Source organism: Oryza brachyantha, chromosome 12, assembly GCF_000231095.2.
Source record: "Oryza brachyantha chromosome 12, ObraRS2, whole genome shotgun sequence".
Lineage (NCBI taxonomy): Eukaryota > Viridiplantae > Streptophyta > Magnoliopsida > Poales > Poaceae > Oryza > Oryza brachyantha.
In genome coordinates this window covers 3,836,331-3,855,026 of record NC_023174.2, presented here as the reverse complement: position 1 = coordinate 3,855,026, position 18,696 = coordinate 3,836,331, and the positions used below count along the sequence as shown (strand labels likewise).

The 18,696-nt window shown below is 37.0% G+C and overlaps 1 protein-coding gene across 1 annotated transcript; it reads left to right on the top strand.

The window, feature by feature from the left end:
* Positions 1–8,988: 8,988 nt before the first annotated feature.
* LOC102704931 (2-dehydro-3-deoxyphosphooctonate aldolase 1) lies at positions 8,989–16,626 on the top strand. Its single transcript, XM_006663839.3, has 13 exons — positions 8,989–9,241; positions 11,299–11,396; positions 11,477–11,573; positions 12,029–12,094; positions 12,644–12,703; positions 12,828–12,902; positions 13,762–13,846; positions 14,610–14,668; positions 15,427–15,471; positions 15,858–15,956; positions 16,079–16,126; positions 16,252–16,299; positions 16,379–16,626. Exons 1-13 carry the CDS (start codon positions 9,203–9,205, stop codon positions 16,433–16,435), a joined length of 876 nt encoding a protein of 291 aa, XP_006663902.1. The 5' UTR covers positions 8,989–9,202; the 3' UTR covers positions 16,436–16,626.
* Positions 16,627–18,696: the final 2,070 nt, after the last annotated feature.

Below are 18,696 nucleotides of genomic sequence, written 5' to 3'. Positions count from 1 at the left end.
ATTCTCTTTCCCATGTCAGCAAATATATATTTTTAATTAGTAAGGCTAAGAGGCTATTTAATTGCCTACTGCAGTTTACCACGTCTAAGATTAGACAAATTTGATCAACTTGACATGTATTTGGTTACAGTCACAGTAATTATGACAATATCTCTTTTGAACAAACCAGGTTTCACGTGCCAATGACTCAAACAGGTGTGGAAAGATTCTCTTAAACAACTAAAAATTTGATAACCTTAACTTACGTAAGTATGGCAACTTTTGTTCGCATATGGTGACAAAGTATGACGGGCAACTAACAAGTAGGGCCTCCATTAATCCATATTAATGACCATTGTAAGCTGACTTTTAGCCCATGGATTAGAAATGAATATAGATATGACTAAAACGTTTTACAATATGAACCAAAGTGAGTAGCTTATTATCTTGGTTCCCCAAATCAGGCCGATCCATTTTCCTTTTCCTTACTTTCTGTGTATCTTTCCTTCCTTAGAATCAATTTAATTTATATATATGATTATCATCAATTTATTTGGCCGATCCCTTACCTTTGAAATAAACTTATTAGTTGGCTAATAAAAGTGGATGCATGCATATACTTATATATAATATACTTGAATCATTGATGAAACGAATCGCTGCCATCACACGAATCTCAAAGCCAATCAGCATCAAATTATACTGCCGTACGTACTTTTTTTTTCTCTCTACGCGAGAAGCAGGTGAAGCACGGCCAACTAGCAAATTAATTACAGCAACTTAATTAATTAATTAATCGTACGTGGGTCGGAGAATAATTAAAGAGCAAAGCCAAAAGCGACCAAGAATTCAACCAACCAACAGGGTGAACAATGCACGATTAATGGTTTTCTTCCATGGCTAAAGGTGGTCGATGTTCATCGAACTCTTGTTTGGAATATTGATTGATTCAATGAACCTGCATATGCATGGCTATATATGCTGGCCGGCCACGTGCATTTTTAGAGCAAGTTCAATAGTATAGCCAACTATTAACTCTAATTCATCTATAGCCAATCTAATAACCAATTTATACAATAGTTACATACAATGCATTAACACATGGTCCCACATATCATACATATACTGTGTCTTGAAGCCCGTGCGTGCTATAGCTGGCTATAAATTAATAGCTCATTACTATTCTCTCTTATCTTTTTAAAATAAGTTTATAGCTGGCTTATAACCTGCTATTGTACGTGCTCTTAAGAGCAAGTATAATAGTAGACTATAAGTTAGCTATAAGCTGACGTGGAGGAAAGAAGTAATAAAAAAAAGTGAGATTGACTCTCATGCAAGAGCCAGTTATACACCAACTCCAAAAAAAATAAATTAAATGCAAAGGTAAGAGAAAAAAGATAAGAGATAAAAATTATAGCCAACCTTATAACCAATCTATTATATGTGTTGACTGTAATATAAGCTTATAATATAAGCTTATACCTAATAAGTTGGCTTTACTATTAGACTTGCTCTAAGAGAGCATGCAGATTCAGTGAAACTAGCTACATTATCTCAATATGAATTATTCGATCCGCTGCTAAACGCCTAAATAGATGGTAGCATCGTAACGGTTTATTTACAACCGGTACCTATTAACCATTTCCCCCCTTCACTGATCCAAAAAATATAGAACCGACATATTTGAGTAATTTTTGGTGCTGGTTCGTAAAAAAGACAATCATCAATATTTTTTTTTTTTGAAGAATCAGGACCTATGATGTTTATGTAGGTACTCGTACAAACCGAGCCAAGGCGGGCTGAGATGGGATCAGGGCCTCCTAAACCGGAGGGCCCCTAAAATATATAATTAGGGTTTAGTCACTCTCATTTTTTCTTGTAAGTCACGATTTAAATTTTCAATCTTACGAATATGGATATAAAAGTTTAGGGTTTTCTATCGTAGTTTATTTTTCAGCCTTTGCTTTTAGATCGTTAAAAACATATATACAAACTTTTATTCACAAATTATTTTTTATTGGCAACTAGTCGTTTAGCTTTTTATGGTCTTTATTTGCATTTCGCTTCTCAGCGGTTGCTCCGACATCCGTCTGTGTCGCTGCATATATCCGCTCCATTTGTATTTCACTCACGGGCCTCTAATTCCTAGAGACGGCTCTGAATGGGATATTTCTTTAACCCCGTAACATAGTAAAAAACAGATGAGGTCGACCTGTTGTAACCATTGGTTCACCGTTTCACCAATCGAACTGTTGGGTCAACGATAGAACCGTTGTTTTCTATTGGTACTATGTTTAATTTGCGTTATTTTTAATATTAAAACCATCACAAATATAATTGGTGAAAACATGCATACATACATACATACATACATATATATATATATATATATATATATATATTATATGGATATCACAACATTAGATAATAAATGTAGAGTGGTAACATAATAAATCTGTAATGTCATACCACCGTAGGATATTTTAAAAACACACTAAGTAGTCAGTTGTTAACAGATACACGATTACAAGGGCCAATACACAACAAACAAGTTCAGGACTCCTAAAAATGAGAGAAATTCTAATCCGCAAGAGTATCCCAGTGATCATTGTTTTCTCCATTTGATTGCTCAACATCACCACTAAAAGATCATGATGTGGGATGCTTCCATACTGAGGATTGGATTCCCATCATCATCAAGAAGGTCAGCTTCATCCACGCTTACTAGTTCTTCCTCTGGTAATTTATTATGTCAATTACATATTGAATATGACTAAGACAAAAGAAGTTTATATACTAGAGGGCATTACCACTATAGTTGCAATATGGTTTGTTTGCTGCCATTTTTTTTCCAAAAAGTGTCAATTTCTTCAGCATTCGGTCTAAGAGGATTTTCTTCAATTAACCAATCCGCATTGAACTTGCCAATGTCCTCAAGACTAATAGGGTCATAATTTTGAGCATAGAATTTAGACCTAATGACAACACTTATAAAGCGTAAGTATAAAAAATAACAACAGTGGGAAGAAGAATTTCACATTGAGAAAGTAACCTCTAGTGGAGCCTGTGGTTGTAATGGACATCAGCAACGTCCTACATCCTTTGATGCTCAAGTCTATTTCTTTTTTTGGAGTGTATATGATCAAACAAACTCCAGTTCCTCTCACAACTAGAAGCACTGCAAGTATGTCCTAAGATGCAATTGCAAATTTGGAGCACTACAGCCATATGTTGTCCACAATTCATTTACAGGTTAGTTAAAACATATGTATATAGAAGGTCAAAAACTTAAAAGTACTCATACGAAGACATACCAGCTGGAAGAGTAACATCTCTATCACTAACAACTATTATCTATCACTAACAGTTATCGTCTTCTATATTATCTGATTTTTGTGATAGCTATTTTATGGTATAAACAATTAACTATTATAAAGTTGAAAAATCTACTTTAGAAATATGAGATGATCAACTTCTATATATATTTTTTTATAAAAAATACATCGTTTAGCAGTTTGGTAAATGTGGGTGTAAAAGTTGAGGAATAATTTAGGCAAAAAGAACGTAACCCTTGTCCTTCGTACCTTTCGGTAACATCCATAACTTATGAAGTGGTATGATACTTGGGCCATAAGCTCTGTGCTATACTAATTGTTGGGATTAAAACAAAACCAGCTACATGTCAATTTTTATCCAAGTTCATATCCCATCTTGCTTCAATAATTTTCAGAATAGGTTCAGCTAGTCTTCTTTCTTCTTTGAAACCTTTTCTCAATTTCCTCTTTTGCCATATGTACAGCTGAAAATAAATATTCCATAGTTTGCCTCTCTCATCACTATCAACAATTATGAGGACAAGGACTAATGGTTCCGACAAGTGACAAATTGTGGTAAAATCCTTCCAACATTGCTGGTTCATTACATGGTAAACAAAATTTCCTCCTTTTGCATCCTTAGAATAAGATGAAGTTGTCCATTCTTTTGATATAACCATGGCACAGAGAGCATCCTTCCGCTTGTACATACTTTGCAATGCAACAAAGACGGTAGCAAACAGGATTGATGCTGGTCAAAGAATATCCTTTCCACGTGTAGGGAAGAAAATGGATTGGATAGGTCGAAAACTAGCTATATCATATTCGTTTTCATATTTTTTTCGGAATCGAAATCGGAATCGGAAACTTTGATATGAAAACAGAATCGAATATTATTGAATATAAATACGGAGCGAATACGAATCAAAACGAATATGGTGACGAATATTAATCGGAACATAGAAACCTCTTAAACTAAGCTTCGTAGATTATTGAAGAAATATAACTTGTTAATTTTTAATATAAGTATATAACTCATCAATATTTCTAAATATAAATAATTACTAATACAATAAAAAGAAACATCTGTGACGGATGTAGGGCCATGAACGTCTAGAATGCTTGAAGCCAGTTAGTCAAAACCAGGTAAGGTTAACACTGGTTGAGCCGTTGGCATGGACTTCTTTAGGTTGAGCTGATTGGATTGAATGGTTGATGCACTGGTTCGGAAAAAAATCCAGATAGGATCTGACCATTTTCTGAATCTGATGGATATCACCCTTACCGTATTCATTTTCGTATCCGAATAAAAAAAAAATCTGAATTCGATTCCAAATCTGAAAATTTCCGGAACTACCTGACCGAAGCTATTTGAATCCAAAAAATGATCCGGTCGGATGGAAATTATCTGAATCACTTTCAACCCTATCCATGCGTGAACTTCCTCATAAAATAAAGTGGGAAACAATGTGCAGGATGCATGCTTAACTATACTCTCCACTATTTCAAGTTTACCCATATCAATGAACATTAAATTTAAACAATGTGCTGCACAAGGGGACTAATAAATAGAAGGGAATCAAACGTCTAATTTCTTCACAAGAGAAACCATGTTTAAAGCATTATCTGTTACAAAATGCACAACATTTTCTAGCGCAACAAAGCGCACGAAAAATGCAAATAATTTAAATATGGATCCAGATCAGCTGTAGTTGCTACAGCGACAACAACTTAGGCAGTAGCATTTGTTGCCACTGGATGCAAATAAGACAGTCCAAATAAGTGTGGTGCACTATAGCAAAAATACTGTAACAAAAATTTTGTAACAAAAACACTATAGCATTTGTTGCCACTGGATGCAAATAAGACAATCCAAATAAGTGGGGGTACCCATAAATGGTGGAAAGCTACCCTAAACTCGCGTGGCGTGCCCCGGAAAGGGCATGGCGTGTGTTCTGGACATGGGCTTTCTCCAATGCCAGGGTTAGGCCGCCTGAACCCCCTTCTCGCTCTGCCGGCATAGCAAGCGGGGACGCACAAGTGCCCCCCGTAGAAAGATAAATAGTTCAGCACCTAGACGTTGGCATCCGAGGGGAAGTCAGGGAAGCCCGATGCCCTGCCCTGCAAATCAAATGGGACAAAAAAATTCATAGCAAATTAATTTTAGACTAAATTGGATGAAAGACATAACAGATCCCAACATTTGTAGCTAAGTATTAACTAGCAATAGATCTAATGCATATTTGCACCCATGCACATACCTTGTGGTCAGATAAGAAGTTCAGAACAAAGAGAGTGTAGTCTAGCAGTGCAACACTCCAAGGGTTCACAACCATTTTACATGTTGAAACCGCGCCCCGGCGGTTTTGCGAAAACCACCAATTATCATGCAAATTTGAATCAAGTCACCGCAGTTTTTGAAGACACTGCATGATATGTCATGATTATCATGCATGGTGGACTTGACGATAATCGCGGTAGTTTTCACTATATCGATAATTGCAAATGTTTTCGCAATAACAATAATTGCAGTTTTGGTGCGAAAACCCCACGACATGTCATGATTATCACAATATATCACCATTTTTTGGGATCTTTTTCCATTTTTTCAAAATTTCTGAATTATCACGATATTTCCCGAATGGAATCATGACAAACCATTATTGTACCTTGGTGGCTTGAATGATAATCATGATGATAAGTGAAACCCTAAGAACTGCAGCATGATGGTCGGCGGTGACTTAGCAACTTCGTCGCCATCGGATATTAAACGTAGTAATGAGGAAGTAGATCAAGAGAATCCTTGGGCAGCCAATATCGGTAGCGCATCGCAGCTAAGCTCTAGCTCAACGCGCTGCTTGCTTTGTCATCGAGCAAGTGAAGTGAGAACTAATTGACGAATTTGTGAATGATGATAAAACTTCAGGTCAGAAATCCTAGCTATTGCTTATCCCCCTTGAATTTAGGCATTTTCGGTCTATCCCCTATGTCCACAACATTGAGAGAAGAAAAAGGAGGTTATTTTGTGTCCAATGTCCAAACAATGAACCTTTTGTAATGTTTACAAAATTTGGAAAACAAATTATGAAATATCATAATATAAGTTTCCGACCAAATTTTGTATGTTTACAACCTAATATTTTATTTTCTTTGTAAAATTTTGGAAGTTTCCATTCTAGATGTATTTCGGTCATTGGAACCAAATTCACAATACTAACGGAATTGGATGGCGATCGATGGTAAATTATATAAGTTAAGTAAAAGTCAATGACATATTATAGAACTAAACAAAACACATGGCAAATTATGAAACTGTGCCAACGCTAGTGCTATGCACTGCCATGAATGCTCATTTCATCCCTGTAGGATTTCAATACACAAAGTTTCAAAATTATTGTTTGATCGACGCATAGAAAAAACACATGAAATCAACATTAATGCGCATTATGTCTTAACTCATGTTTTTTTCTTTCTAATTTCTCTAGTGTATCCTATTCCATATAAATATTAAAGGAACTGGTAGGAATAAATCCTTTGTTTTAAGGGAAATTCCATAGGATTAATTAGCCATGCATAAGATACAAATGCTGTAAAATTTCTATCTATGTTTTTTCTCTGTTTCAAACTTCAAAGGAGTCTTTAGCGTGTAGCTAGGAACAACGGTGGTACATATTAATCAAGCTTTGCCGACGTACGGAACTTGTACACTTTCTGATGGCTTATATTCGTCGAAGTTAAGAACTTCTTTACCGGTAGGTTTGATCATTGTGGCGTTGGTCTGACACAGTTGCAGTAGTTGGAGAAATTCCGCCACGATGCAGATCATGCAGTGCATCAGTACGTGTAGTCAGTGCATGTACGTAAGGAATAATTTCCGATAATCTAAACCCCCTTACAGCTACTAGATCTTGCACATGCATCTTTGGTTTTGCTAGCTAACCCACGTACAAAACGAGCGCCAAACAAATTAATTAAGGTAGCTACGACCCATGCATATGTGTACCTCGTTGAATAAACCGCAATGGTTTTTTAAGTTTTGACTCTTTTTAGAACAAATTATGAAAACATTCCGGATCAAAGACTATTTTAAAAAATGGTCCATTTGCTCCTCGCCATCCCCGACGGTGCGAAAGTCTTTCATCTCTACGCTAGAGGAATTCATACTGAGGTACCTGTCTACTGGATAGACACATCGGTAAGCAAGGTCCGTGCCCGAGCCCTGACGTAGAGACGAAGGATCTCTATGTCTTCTTGTGCCTTCAAAGGTGACATGTAGCAAAATTAATCTATATTCATAATTATTTCTAAAAAGAATCAAATAGCATAAATTTCACGATAAACCCAACGCTTTTTGCAGTTAAAAACATATGAGATGGGATGTTGGTTGCGTTATATAGACTGTACTGCGTACCTACTTAATTACTGCTACATCCATTTTATAATAGGAGATGTTTGAATTTTTTTTTTGCAACGTTTGGTCATTCGTCTTATTAAAAAATTTAGTACAAATATAAAAATAACAAGTCGTGCTTAAAATTCTTTTGATAATAAAGTAAGTCACGGCAAAATAAATGATATTTCTATATTTTTTGAACAAGACAAATGGTCAAGCATTGCAAGCAAAAAATTAAATATCTTACATTGCTAGTTGCTAGTCCTTGCTAGCAAAGTGGCACTGTACATGTTACTATCTCCTCTGTCCCAAAAAAACCAATTCTTCGGTTTCCATGTCCAACGTTTGACCATTCGTCTTATTTAAAAAAATTTCAGGAAATTAGAAAAAAATTAGTCACACGTAAAGTACTATTTATGATTTATCATCTAATAAAAATAAAAATATCAATCGCAAAAATTTTTTGAATAAGACGAAGAGTCAAAAATTTAGATTAAATAATGAAAAATTGGTTTATTTTGGGACGGAGGGAGTATTTATTATGCGGTGTTATTTAAACATACGGTGTTATTTACTTCTAAAACATAATAACAGTTGACCATTGGTTTTATCTAAAATTTTAGTATATATATAAAATTGTAGGGTCATGTTTAAACTTTACGTTTAATAAGAAAAGCAAGTGTCTTTTAAATAAAACGAAATGTTAAAATTTTATGTTCATAAGTCAATAACGTCATATATATATATATATATAATTAATTTAAAATCGGAACACCGTTTATAAAAGATCCAGCATCCATATGCAACTTGGCATAATTAAGAAAACTGCACGCACGAATAAATATTTGTATATATTATGTTTTCGTAGCTTCTTATGTTTGTTAGTATATATTATTGTAATCGCTGACCATGACCTCCAAAAGCTATATGTGCACTACTGGATCACAAGATTAAATACTCCCCAAATGCTTGCTAGATTGCCTGCATCTACCTAATTAAGATGGTCAAACCCGTAATTTATGTATGTGGATAGCTGTGGTGTTAAAACTAAATTCAGGAGAAAAGAAAAACATTTCATGTGACTAAACTTTCTATCCAAGTTTAAAATTTTGTTCTTTCATCCCTAAATCTCAAGACCGGGCCGTCCTGCCCTCCCGCCGTCACGCACGGCCCACCGCCCGGCCCGGCCCGGCCTAGAAGGGTGAAGCCCATGACGATCTCGTCGTGCTCACCGACACCGACGAAGTGATGGCGGGGCGTCGCCATCCTCCATCCGTCTCCTCCTCCTCCTCCCGCCGCTCCCGTCAATCTCCCACGCTTCCCTCCCCCGCTTCCACCTGTGCCCCCTCCTCCTCGCTGGACTCTTGCCCTGGTTTCCTGGTGGCTCCGCCGCCGCATTCCTCGTCTTCTTGTTGGGTGGGTGAGGGGGCGGCTGTTCTTTTGGAGCGAGGGGAGTGAGCGGGGTGGTGGTGGTGGTCCTTCTTGGATCCTGTGTGTTCTGGGGAGCGAGGAGACGATGGACGCTGCGTCGGTGGCGCTCTACGGCCAGCTCAAGGTACCAACCGAACCGTTGGTCGCTTCTTTCAATCCTTTCCGTTCCTTTTGGTTGGCTGGTGCGGCATTTCGTCGATCACCCTGCGTGTGCGCGTGATTGGGGGCCTTCAGATGTTCATATAGTGGTCGACGAGTGGACTCTATGTAGTTCACCATACTGCATTTTGGTAATGATCCAACTACTGGTGGTAGGGACTGCATTTTGGTAACGTTGCTCTGGTGCGGCCGCATCATAAATTTCAGATTTTGAGTAGCATTGGTTCTAAAGCGTTGTGCCATTTTGATGCACACGCTACCTCGGTTTTGTTCACGAGTTTCAGTCTCCCAGTTTCATCAAATCAACAGGATTATGGGGGCTAATACATATTTCTATGTAAGAAATTATGCACAGGTTTCTATTTTAGAGCTTTCCATTTCTGCTTGGGGATGATGTTATCACACAGTACATTAGAGCAACTCTAACAGCTCCCCATATTTTGTTTCCCAAATCCTGGGTTTTAGCAAGTTTGTAAACAATATGACAAAGGAATTTTTGTTTTATCTCCAAGAGTTTGGGATATTTAACTTGCCAAAAACAGAACTAGTCTTCAAAACCGTTGGTAGTTGAGGGAGATCGCATCTTCCCGTTGCTCTCGTCGCCCGTGCCAGTCGCCGCTCGCGCCGCGACGCCGGCACCGCCCGCGCCACCCACGCCGTGCCGCAGCGGTAATGGTTACTGTTGTTCTTTGATACTTTGAGTCATCAAGAATGGAACAGAGAAAATGGAGCAACGAGCAATCAAATGGTGAGGAAGTAACGAGAGAGATCATCAATCATGGCATGGACCAGAAGGTGCCGTCGTCTAGCATCATGATCTCCTGAAGCCCACCCAGATCTCCTTGTCCCTGGCCGCCGGCGCATGCTCCGGCGCGTGCTGCACCAGCGACGACGTGTTCGAGCCACAGTTCTCCCGGGGGCTGTTCGGGACTGGGAGTGAGCGCGGTCGCTACGTGGCCGAGGAGGCTGGGAAGTTGTGCTTGGCGCGGTGGCTGCGGAACTCGAGCGCGGCGACGTCATCTCCGGGACCAGCGTCGGCACGATGGGCGAGCGGGCGCCGGGAACGGGCCTGGTCGGCGGCGGCTCGGGCAGTGGGCGGCGCCTCCGGACATAAGCGCGGCAACCAGGGCGAGGCCGGGACTCCATCCAAAACAAAACGCCGTTGGTGAATTTTCCAGGTGAAGGCGCAAGAGAAACCCAGCGTTGTACTTTTCTGGATGCCAAGTGAAATCCGGACTCCCATATATACGCGTAAACGAGAGGATATGGTAAATTGCTAAAATTTGAAAACCTGGATGGCAAACTGTTAGAGACAGTTTTTTTACAATTTGTCAAAAAAACAGATATGACAAGTTAGGATGGGGAGCTGTTGGAGTTGCTCTTACTATACTTAGTTACTTACCTTTCAGATGAACAGTCCAAAGAAAGGCACTCTTATTGGTGTTATCTTGGCTAAATGTTCTTCTCAACGAGTTGCTCCAAGGAATAGAAAAAAAATTCTTCAGCGTGTAGTTTTTTTTTTTTTTTTTGGCCAGCAAGTGGCCACCCAATTTCATTAAGAATAGATTAGTCAACGTGTAGTTTTCTCTCTTGCTCGATATGTATTCACCACTTGTTTCTGTCTGCGTGGCTCTCTTGGCTTACCTATTTTCTTTAACCTTTATAATTTCTTTCTTATCTTGTCTTCTGTATTATGCTGAGCCTGAGGTCTTGTTATTTCGTGAAACAAAAAATACGAATGGTTATCTTCACAATGACCATGCGTCCATCAGTCCATGTTCCTTATATATATGGTGAGCCTGGTCCACCAAGAAAAAAAATATATAGGTTAAAGAAACTAAGCCAAGAGAACCACACAAACAGAAACAAGTATTGAATACAAAACTTGTATTTCTGGTTTTTCGTCATTTGACAGATATTCACTAATAGACTAATAGTGTGATCACACTCAAGGCTCGGTGCTTTTTAGAGAAACATTGATTATTTTTCTGTGAGAATTAAACATTCTGATTCTTACAACAGGCTGCTCAACCATTCTTCTTGTTAGCCGGACCTAATGTGATCGAATCCGAGGAGCATGTTCTGAAGATGGCAAAACACCTCAAAGGCATCACAACCAAGTGAGTATCAAACTATTGCAATTTTAGTTGTTTCGGGGACATATATGAAGCTGTTTTCCTGCTATTTTCCCTCCCCACAGGCTTGGAGTGCCACTTGTGTTCAAGTCTAGCTTTGATAAAGCTAATCGCACATCATCAAAATCCTTCCGTGGTCCTGGCCTGGAGGAAGGTCTGAAGGTGTGTCAATTCATTTTAAACTAGGAAATTCAAAATTTCTTAATTTAGATAAAACTAATGTTCCTTGCAATTCACAGACAGTTAATACTTCGCACGTTCATGTACAGTTAATACTCTTGTGTTATACCCACTTCTTTAAAAATAACATATGATAATTGCTTTCTGTGCTGTTCTGTCTTACATGTACTTATAAGTTAGGTGCACAGCTAGCAAATACTTAGTGAAATACCATGTATCATGTTCTTTTGTCCTAGAGTGAAGTCCTATCAGCCAATCTGTTTCAGAGCTAATGTCAATTCAGTAATTTTCTGTTTTGTAATGTGATATATATGCATGCCAACAACTAGTTACAGAAGTGTATTTTGTATTTTATTGTTTAGTCTTCTGCCTCTTCATGTATATATCATTGTTGGTTTTCCATACCATATTAATGCAGTACTAATTTTGTTGGTCAGGTACTTGAAAAGGTGAAAGCAATATATGACCTTCCTGTGGTCACTGATGTGCATGAAAGCCACCAGGTATCAGTTATCAATCATCTTTTAGATGGATCTGTATTAATCTTGTACCCAAGGAAAATTGTCCTGTTCTGAAGACCAAATTCTGCTGCATTACCTTCCTTTTTTTTTTGCGCAGATCCTAGTATTGCCGTATTAGTTATATCCTTTTCTGTTGGTAGAATTGTTTTGTCTGAAAATGTTGTTGGAATGCTACTTGTTGTTTCCTTTGGATAAGACATGCCCTGATGTCCAATCGTTTTTGCCAATTTGAATATCATAAAAAAAATGATATATATTTGTTAGCTAAGTGAAAACGTCTTTTTGTATCTCAGTAGTACTACTTGTTCTAAATTATGCTATGCAGCACCATTACAGAAATTGTGTGGAGACTGGACACAGCTTACTATCATTACCATTAGCCACTTCTACTCCAAGAAAAAAAAAATTCACCTTTTACTGCATATGTTTGTTGCACTTTTCCTGCATTATTCTTTTTGAATCTATACAATCGCCCAGAACATATCCTTGCTCTGAAGGGGCATATGGTTTCTAACTAACATACCAAATTAGTGTGAAGCTGTTGGAAGAGTGGCCGACATCATACAAATTCCAGCTTTCTTATGTCGCCAGGTACAAATTAAACAGATGGATTTTTTTTTTTTGTAGTGAATCATAGTGCTACCAGCTGTATAAGGACGACACTGTAGTTTGACTTCACATTCTGCATGCCTAACACATACTATGATGTTAACAGACTGATCTTTTAGTGGCTGCTGCAAAGACTGGGAAAATCATCAACATCAAGAAAGGACAATTCTGTGCTCCTTCTGTAAGTTGTACTTTCAGCTGGTAGTCTTGCTAAATAGGATTCCTGGTATCCTATGCTGGTATTGTAATGGCCGCGTTCGGATGGGTGGTAGTTATCCGGCACGGAAAACATAGTAATAGATTAGTATATGATTAATATGATTTTTTAAAGTAACTTTCCAATAGAAAATTTTCGCAAAACATGCACCATTTAGCAGTTCGGGAAGCGTGCGCCCGAAAAACGAGGGAAGCTGGGTTAGTAGTGGGAGGAGAAGAACACGGCCAATATGAAGGAAGTTTTTGTCCTCTGATTTAATACATGTATTTTGCTGTTGACTTTTGAGAGAATGTAGAAACTATTTTCTCTAATCTTGAATGTTCCTTTACTTCATTTCAGAATCCTACACTGCATAGCTTGGCTTAGATAGTTAGGCATGAAAAATATAAGTCCTACAATAAAACAGGAAAGGTGGACTATCTGTTTTCTTTCAGCTGTCACCATTCCGATATACTACTACCAATATCTTAACCAAGAATTTGTATCTCTCTTCAGATAACTTGTGTTTTAAGCATACTTTTTCCAGACAGAAGACATGCGTGCGTTTTATTTTTTCTTTGCTGGGAGAAGACATGCATGATAATTTATTTATTTTTATGTATGAATGTTTGTCCAAACATCTATGTTTTGAATAATATAAGCCTGTAAGTCAAGAATTAATGTCTTTTGCTTACTAGCAGTCTAGAACTTTGAAACATGAAACACATGAGTAAGTCATTTAGGAATTACCTGCCATTTCAGGCAAACCTTTATCACACCAGTTATGTTAATTTTCCGAGGCATCTCTGAGCATGTCTTTCAAAATAAACTTGTGCCTTTCCAGGTCATGGTCAACTCTGCAGAGAAAATCAGACTTGCTGGAAATCAAAATGTTATGGTCTGTGAGCGTGGCACCATGTTTGGCTACAGTTAAGGAATCCTTTTTTTTTTTTTTTTGCCCTCTTTCTGTACATTGCTCAATTTAACAAGATAACAGAGGTGAAAAGTCATAAATATGGGGTCTAGAAACACATATATGCTTATGCTGTGCAATGGTCTGGAACTGATGGCTGCCATGGAATCCATAGATGAAAGATAAATCTATAGAATCAGAATGTTTCTTAACATATGTGATGTATCTCTGGGTTCCCTGACCATTGTAGGCTGTGCTCTTTGTTTGGGTTAGGAACCAGTGCGGAAAACATAGCAGTGAATTAACATATAATAAATTAATTATTAGTTATAAAAACTTGAAAAATGGATTGATATGATTTTATAAATCCACTTTTCTGTAGAAAAGTTTTTACAAAAAATACACCGTTTAACAGTTCAGGAAGCGTGCATGCAGAAACCGAGAGAATATAAGTTGAGAAGAGAGGTTAAAGAATGCGGCTGAAGTATTTTTGAGTTCACTAATACAAGGCAATGAAAGTCATGTCAGGGTAGCTGTAGGTTAACTGCAAAGCAAATAAGCAATAGGGCCACTCAATAAATAAGTACAAGCTGCAGACCTCCTTATTTCTGAAGGAAAATAAGCAACTGGATGTTTAGGCAGCACCTCCAGGTCCTTTCATTGCATGCCCAGTTTGGGCATTGCCTGGCTATTAATATTTATATTTGGACCCTCTCCAAAGAAAACTATTATGTTAGTTGCTTCATGACAATTGATTTCTGTTTTCATTAATCACACAGATGATTTAATTGTTGATCCAAGGAACTTTGAATGGCTGAGGGAAGCTAATTGCCCAGTTGTAAGTGTCAGCACTTTTCCATTGTGGAGAACTACATATCTGATGACTTCTGTTGATCTCTATTGCGTGCTTCTGATTGATGAACTTCCCCATCTAGCTTGCTACAATGATTGATGTTGGTCAGTTCTGAACAAGTGGCTGATGGAATAATATAATGAAAAAACAAAACCAACATAGGGTTTTACCATGAATTCTTTGAGTAATTTTATTATTCCCTTCTCATCAGAATTTCCTGGAAGAATGCCTTTTTGGATTGTTACATTCCTAAGGGCCTGATTGGGAGCCCAACTCCTGGCCTAATTCATGCTGAAATGAACTGGGCTGGCAGGGATTGGGCTCCCAACTTAATGATCCCCAACCCTAATGTATGTAAATAGTCACACTCTCAGGTATGAACCACTTTCCTAATAACATGACAGGAGTGAACCCTTCTAACAAAGTAATGGGGTAATTTTTTCATGTTCCTCTGACATATTTTCATGTAAAATACAAAGACACCAACAGAATTCAAGGAAGAAAATAAACCCTGACATAATAGCCAATCCAAGATGAAGACTTCTTCAGTCAAGTAGATCTTTTATTTTTCCTTTCCATCAGAAAGTATTTGCATTTCTAGTTTATGCTTTGAGAAATGTGTATTAGATTTATCATCCATTTATTTTTTAATTCTCATGCTTCACATATTAATTTCATAGACATTTCAATTAGTTATCAACTATGGTATAGTACATAGACCATTGACGGTGATTATATTTCAGGTAGCTGATGTAACACATGCCCTACAACAACCAGCTGGAAGAAAGGTATATTTACCAATTGCAATGCACTTCTGCGGGTTTAGACAAGATCCCTAGTTTAACCGCTGACTTTGTTGCTAATAAAATCCTATATTGACCGATGAAAGTAATCAACAAGGATTGACACATTTTACAGATTGTCAATAGCTTATATGTGATTTAAAATTCGTTTTTGTAGTTTTTAGAACACCATTGTTACTTTTTCCCTTCCTCAAATATCTATATATTTGTGCAGCTAGATGGAATATACAAGAAAACTAGCTCATTTGGACTATGCATTTATTTGTAAATTTTAAGAATATAATATCAAAACCAACCGATCATAAACATTTGTATTATCTTTTGATGATGTCTATATGTTGAATGGTACATATTTGGTTATTTTTCATAAGCTTGACGGTGGAGGTGTTGCAAGTGGGGGTTTACGAGAATTAATACCATGCATCGCAAGGACTTCTGTTGCTGTTGGTGTTGATGGTATTTTCATGGAGGTAAAACCTAAGAGGAAGCTGTAATGTTGCCTTTTGTTTCTCACATTGCTTTCCCTGTGACACTCCAAATAATGATGATATTGTACTCTTGAGACTCAATTTGGTATATAATCCTGCAACAGGTACACGATGATCCCTTGAATGCACCATGTGATGGCCCAACGCAATGGGTAAACCTCTACATTTTTATCAAGAAAAATTCATTCATGCGATATTTTCTTTCAGATGTTGCAACATTCATGGTAATCTTGGTACACTCACATTTTATATTATCATCTTTATGTTCTTTTGTTAGCCACTGCGCAATTTGGAGGAACTGTTGGAGGAGCTGATTGCAATTGCGGTAAGTTACATCGATCTTCAATTTATTCGAACCCAAATATCTCTTCAGGCTAAAGGTCTTTGATTTTCTTTGTGTGAAGCGAGTAACCAAGGGAAAGAAGCCACTCAAGATTGATCTCACCCCCTTCCAGGAGTAATCTGGTCCTGTTGATAGGGAATAAGGGGCACCGATGCATTGTCGATAGTTTTCATCAGAATAATCGAGTCTGGATGAATTCGCTCATCGTATGCCATACATTCATGTACCGGTGACTGCTGTTTGTACTATTCTACTGTGTTTACAATACAGATATAGTTTCTATCCAAGATAAGATTTTTACCTGCTTTCTATGCTGCCATTCTGGAGTAGTACCTCGAAAGAAGACCAAGCTCTTTTGTTGTGTTTACGTTTTGATGAAAATACACTGCTAGGCAAGTCTTGGCAGTTTCATAGGTAAAAAAAAAAACTCTTTTGTTGTGTTGGTACGTCGTCACTTTAACATTTTTTTTTTGGCATAAACAATATCCTGACAGCAGAAACAGCTATCTGCTGGTACTAGCCTTCCTCCTGGATTTGTTTACTGTTCTTAAGCGTTTTACGTTGGTTAGCTAGTGCTTCCTTCAAAATTACAGTTAAGAGCCCAGGTGGGTATTTTGGACTGATGCCAATTTATACTGCCAATTATTTGGTACTTTTGAGTGGTTTTGGACTTTTGGTTGAAGCCAAATCTTTAACAATATTTGTTGCTACCGATCCAAATCTCTCTTGAGTATACTCAAGCTTGGCACCTATTCATATTTTCCAAACGAAAATAGTCCATTTTACTCCAAGCTATTTCCATGGAGCATTTAACTCCTATACTATTTTTCGGTCCATTTCATATCCAAAATTATTAAAAATGATTTGCTTTACTCCATAATGGTATTTTTTTCTATCTTTTTTCTTCATGTAGTAGTATTTTGCGCTGAAATTTCCTTGACATGCATTACATCTTACATCTTGATATTCTTTTAGATTTTTTAATTACATAGGTTGGAAGCCCTAATATATTGATTTAAACATAGAAAATTTGAAGTTCAAACAAACAATTATAAAAAATGAAAATATTTGTGAACTTTGAAAGTGGTGTCATCTATGGCACTATTAAAACATTATTTGTATAAACAGAAACAAAAAAAGAAAAAGTCTTTAAGAAGTAAACACGATGATTTTTCAATAGTTTAGGAGGGAGTACAACGAGCCAACAAAGTAAAATGGACAACTTTTTTCTTTGGAACCAAATACAAATACAAAGACCACTCTATTTTATAAAATAGGATATACATTTCAAGTCCAGCTGGTTAGGTTTCTTGTCACCTGAGTTCAAATCCTAAGTTTAACATGGGCATATGCATTCGGGCTAATTATTCTTACTGCGGAAAACTAGAAGTTTGAAAGATAAGGGGCGAACACAACCTTAAAAACTGATGGTTTGTCCGACAAGCTCAGTTCCTCAAGAAAGCACCGCAACCTGTGTGTATTATGTCTGTGCTTTTTTGTCAGATTTGTCTCAATTTTTTTTCTCAGCACAAGAACTGCTAAGCTGTATGTTTTTTTTTCAAAAAATTCTATATAATCTTTTTAATTTTATTATTTATACTGTTAAATAGTTATAAAAAATCAAATAATTTTTTCATGTTTCAACAACTTGAGAATGCAGCCATACTGTCACTAGTATGCCATGTCATATAGTTGATGTTAAATTTACACTTCAGACGATGTAGGCCTAGGAGATTTGCTTAACTCCAATACATGTTTGAAATCTTTGGATTATAAGGTGTGCCACTCAATTTGACCCTGCAATTAACAAGGAGAAAACAAAGTTAAATTCAATCAGCCGATTGGCTGGTTGATATGAACTAGCTGATTTGATCTAAAAGTACAGCAGCAGCAACAATAATAATAATAATAACAATAATAATAACATCAAAATATAAATAATCTTGAGAGGTCGGACCAAACCGAGGCATTATAAAATTATGACTAATAAAGATAAATCATAACATCAATAAATCAGAATTAATTAATAAAGTCATATGAACAATCATCGGCTATAGCTCATTACGAACAAATACATATTCTCCTTAACAATTAATCAACTTAATTTAACATAACCTTGATACATCTGATAAATTGAGATGGTATAAAGTTACACTTAACTAAGATTGTTGGAAAGTCTTAGCAAAGCTATACTCAGCTATCAATTTAATAAGTCGATGACTAAGATATATGTGATAATAAGATAATTCATATGCTAAAACTCCAATGAAATAAATAGTAAGATAAAATTGTATAATAAACATTGTTTGATCAAAATAACCTTATAGATTCCTAACTGAAACATTATAAGATTAAGAATAACAAACAATAATTATCGAG

Coding starts and splice junctions, on each gene's coding strand:
- LOC102704931 (XM_006663839.3), top strand. CDS start 9,203: ATGGACGCTGCGTCGGTGGCGCTCTACGGCCAGCTCAAG. Junction 11,397..11,476: donor CTCAAAGGCATCACAACCAA/GTGAGTATCAAA, acceptor CCCTCCCCACAG/GCTTGGAGTGCCACTTGTGT. Junction 12,095..12,643: donor ATGTGCATGAAAGCCACCAG/GTATCAGTTATC, acceptor ATACCAAATTAG/TGTGAAGCTGTTGGAAGAGT.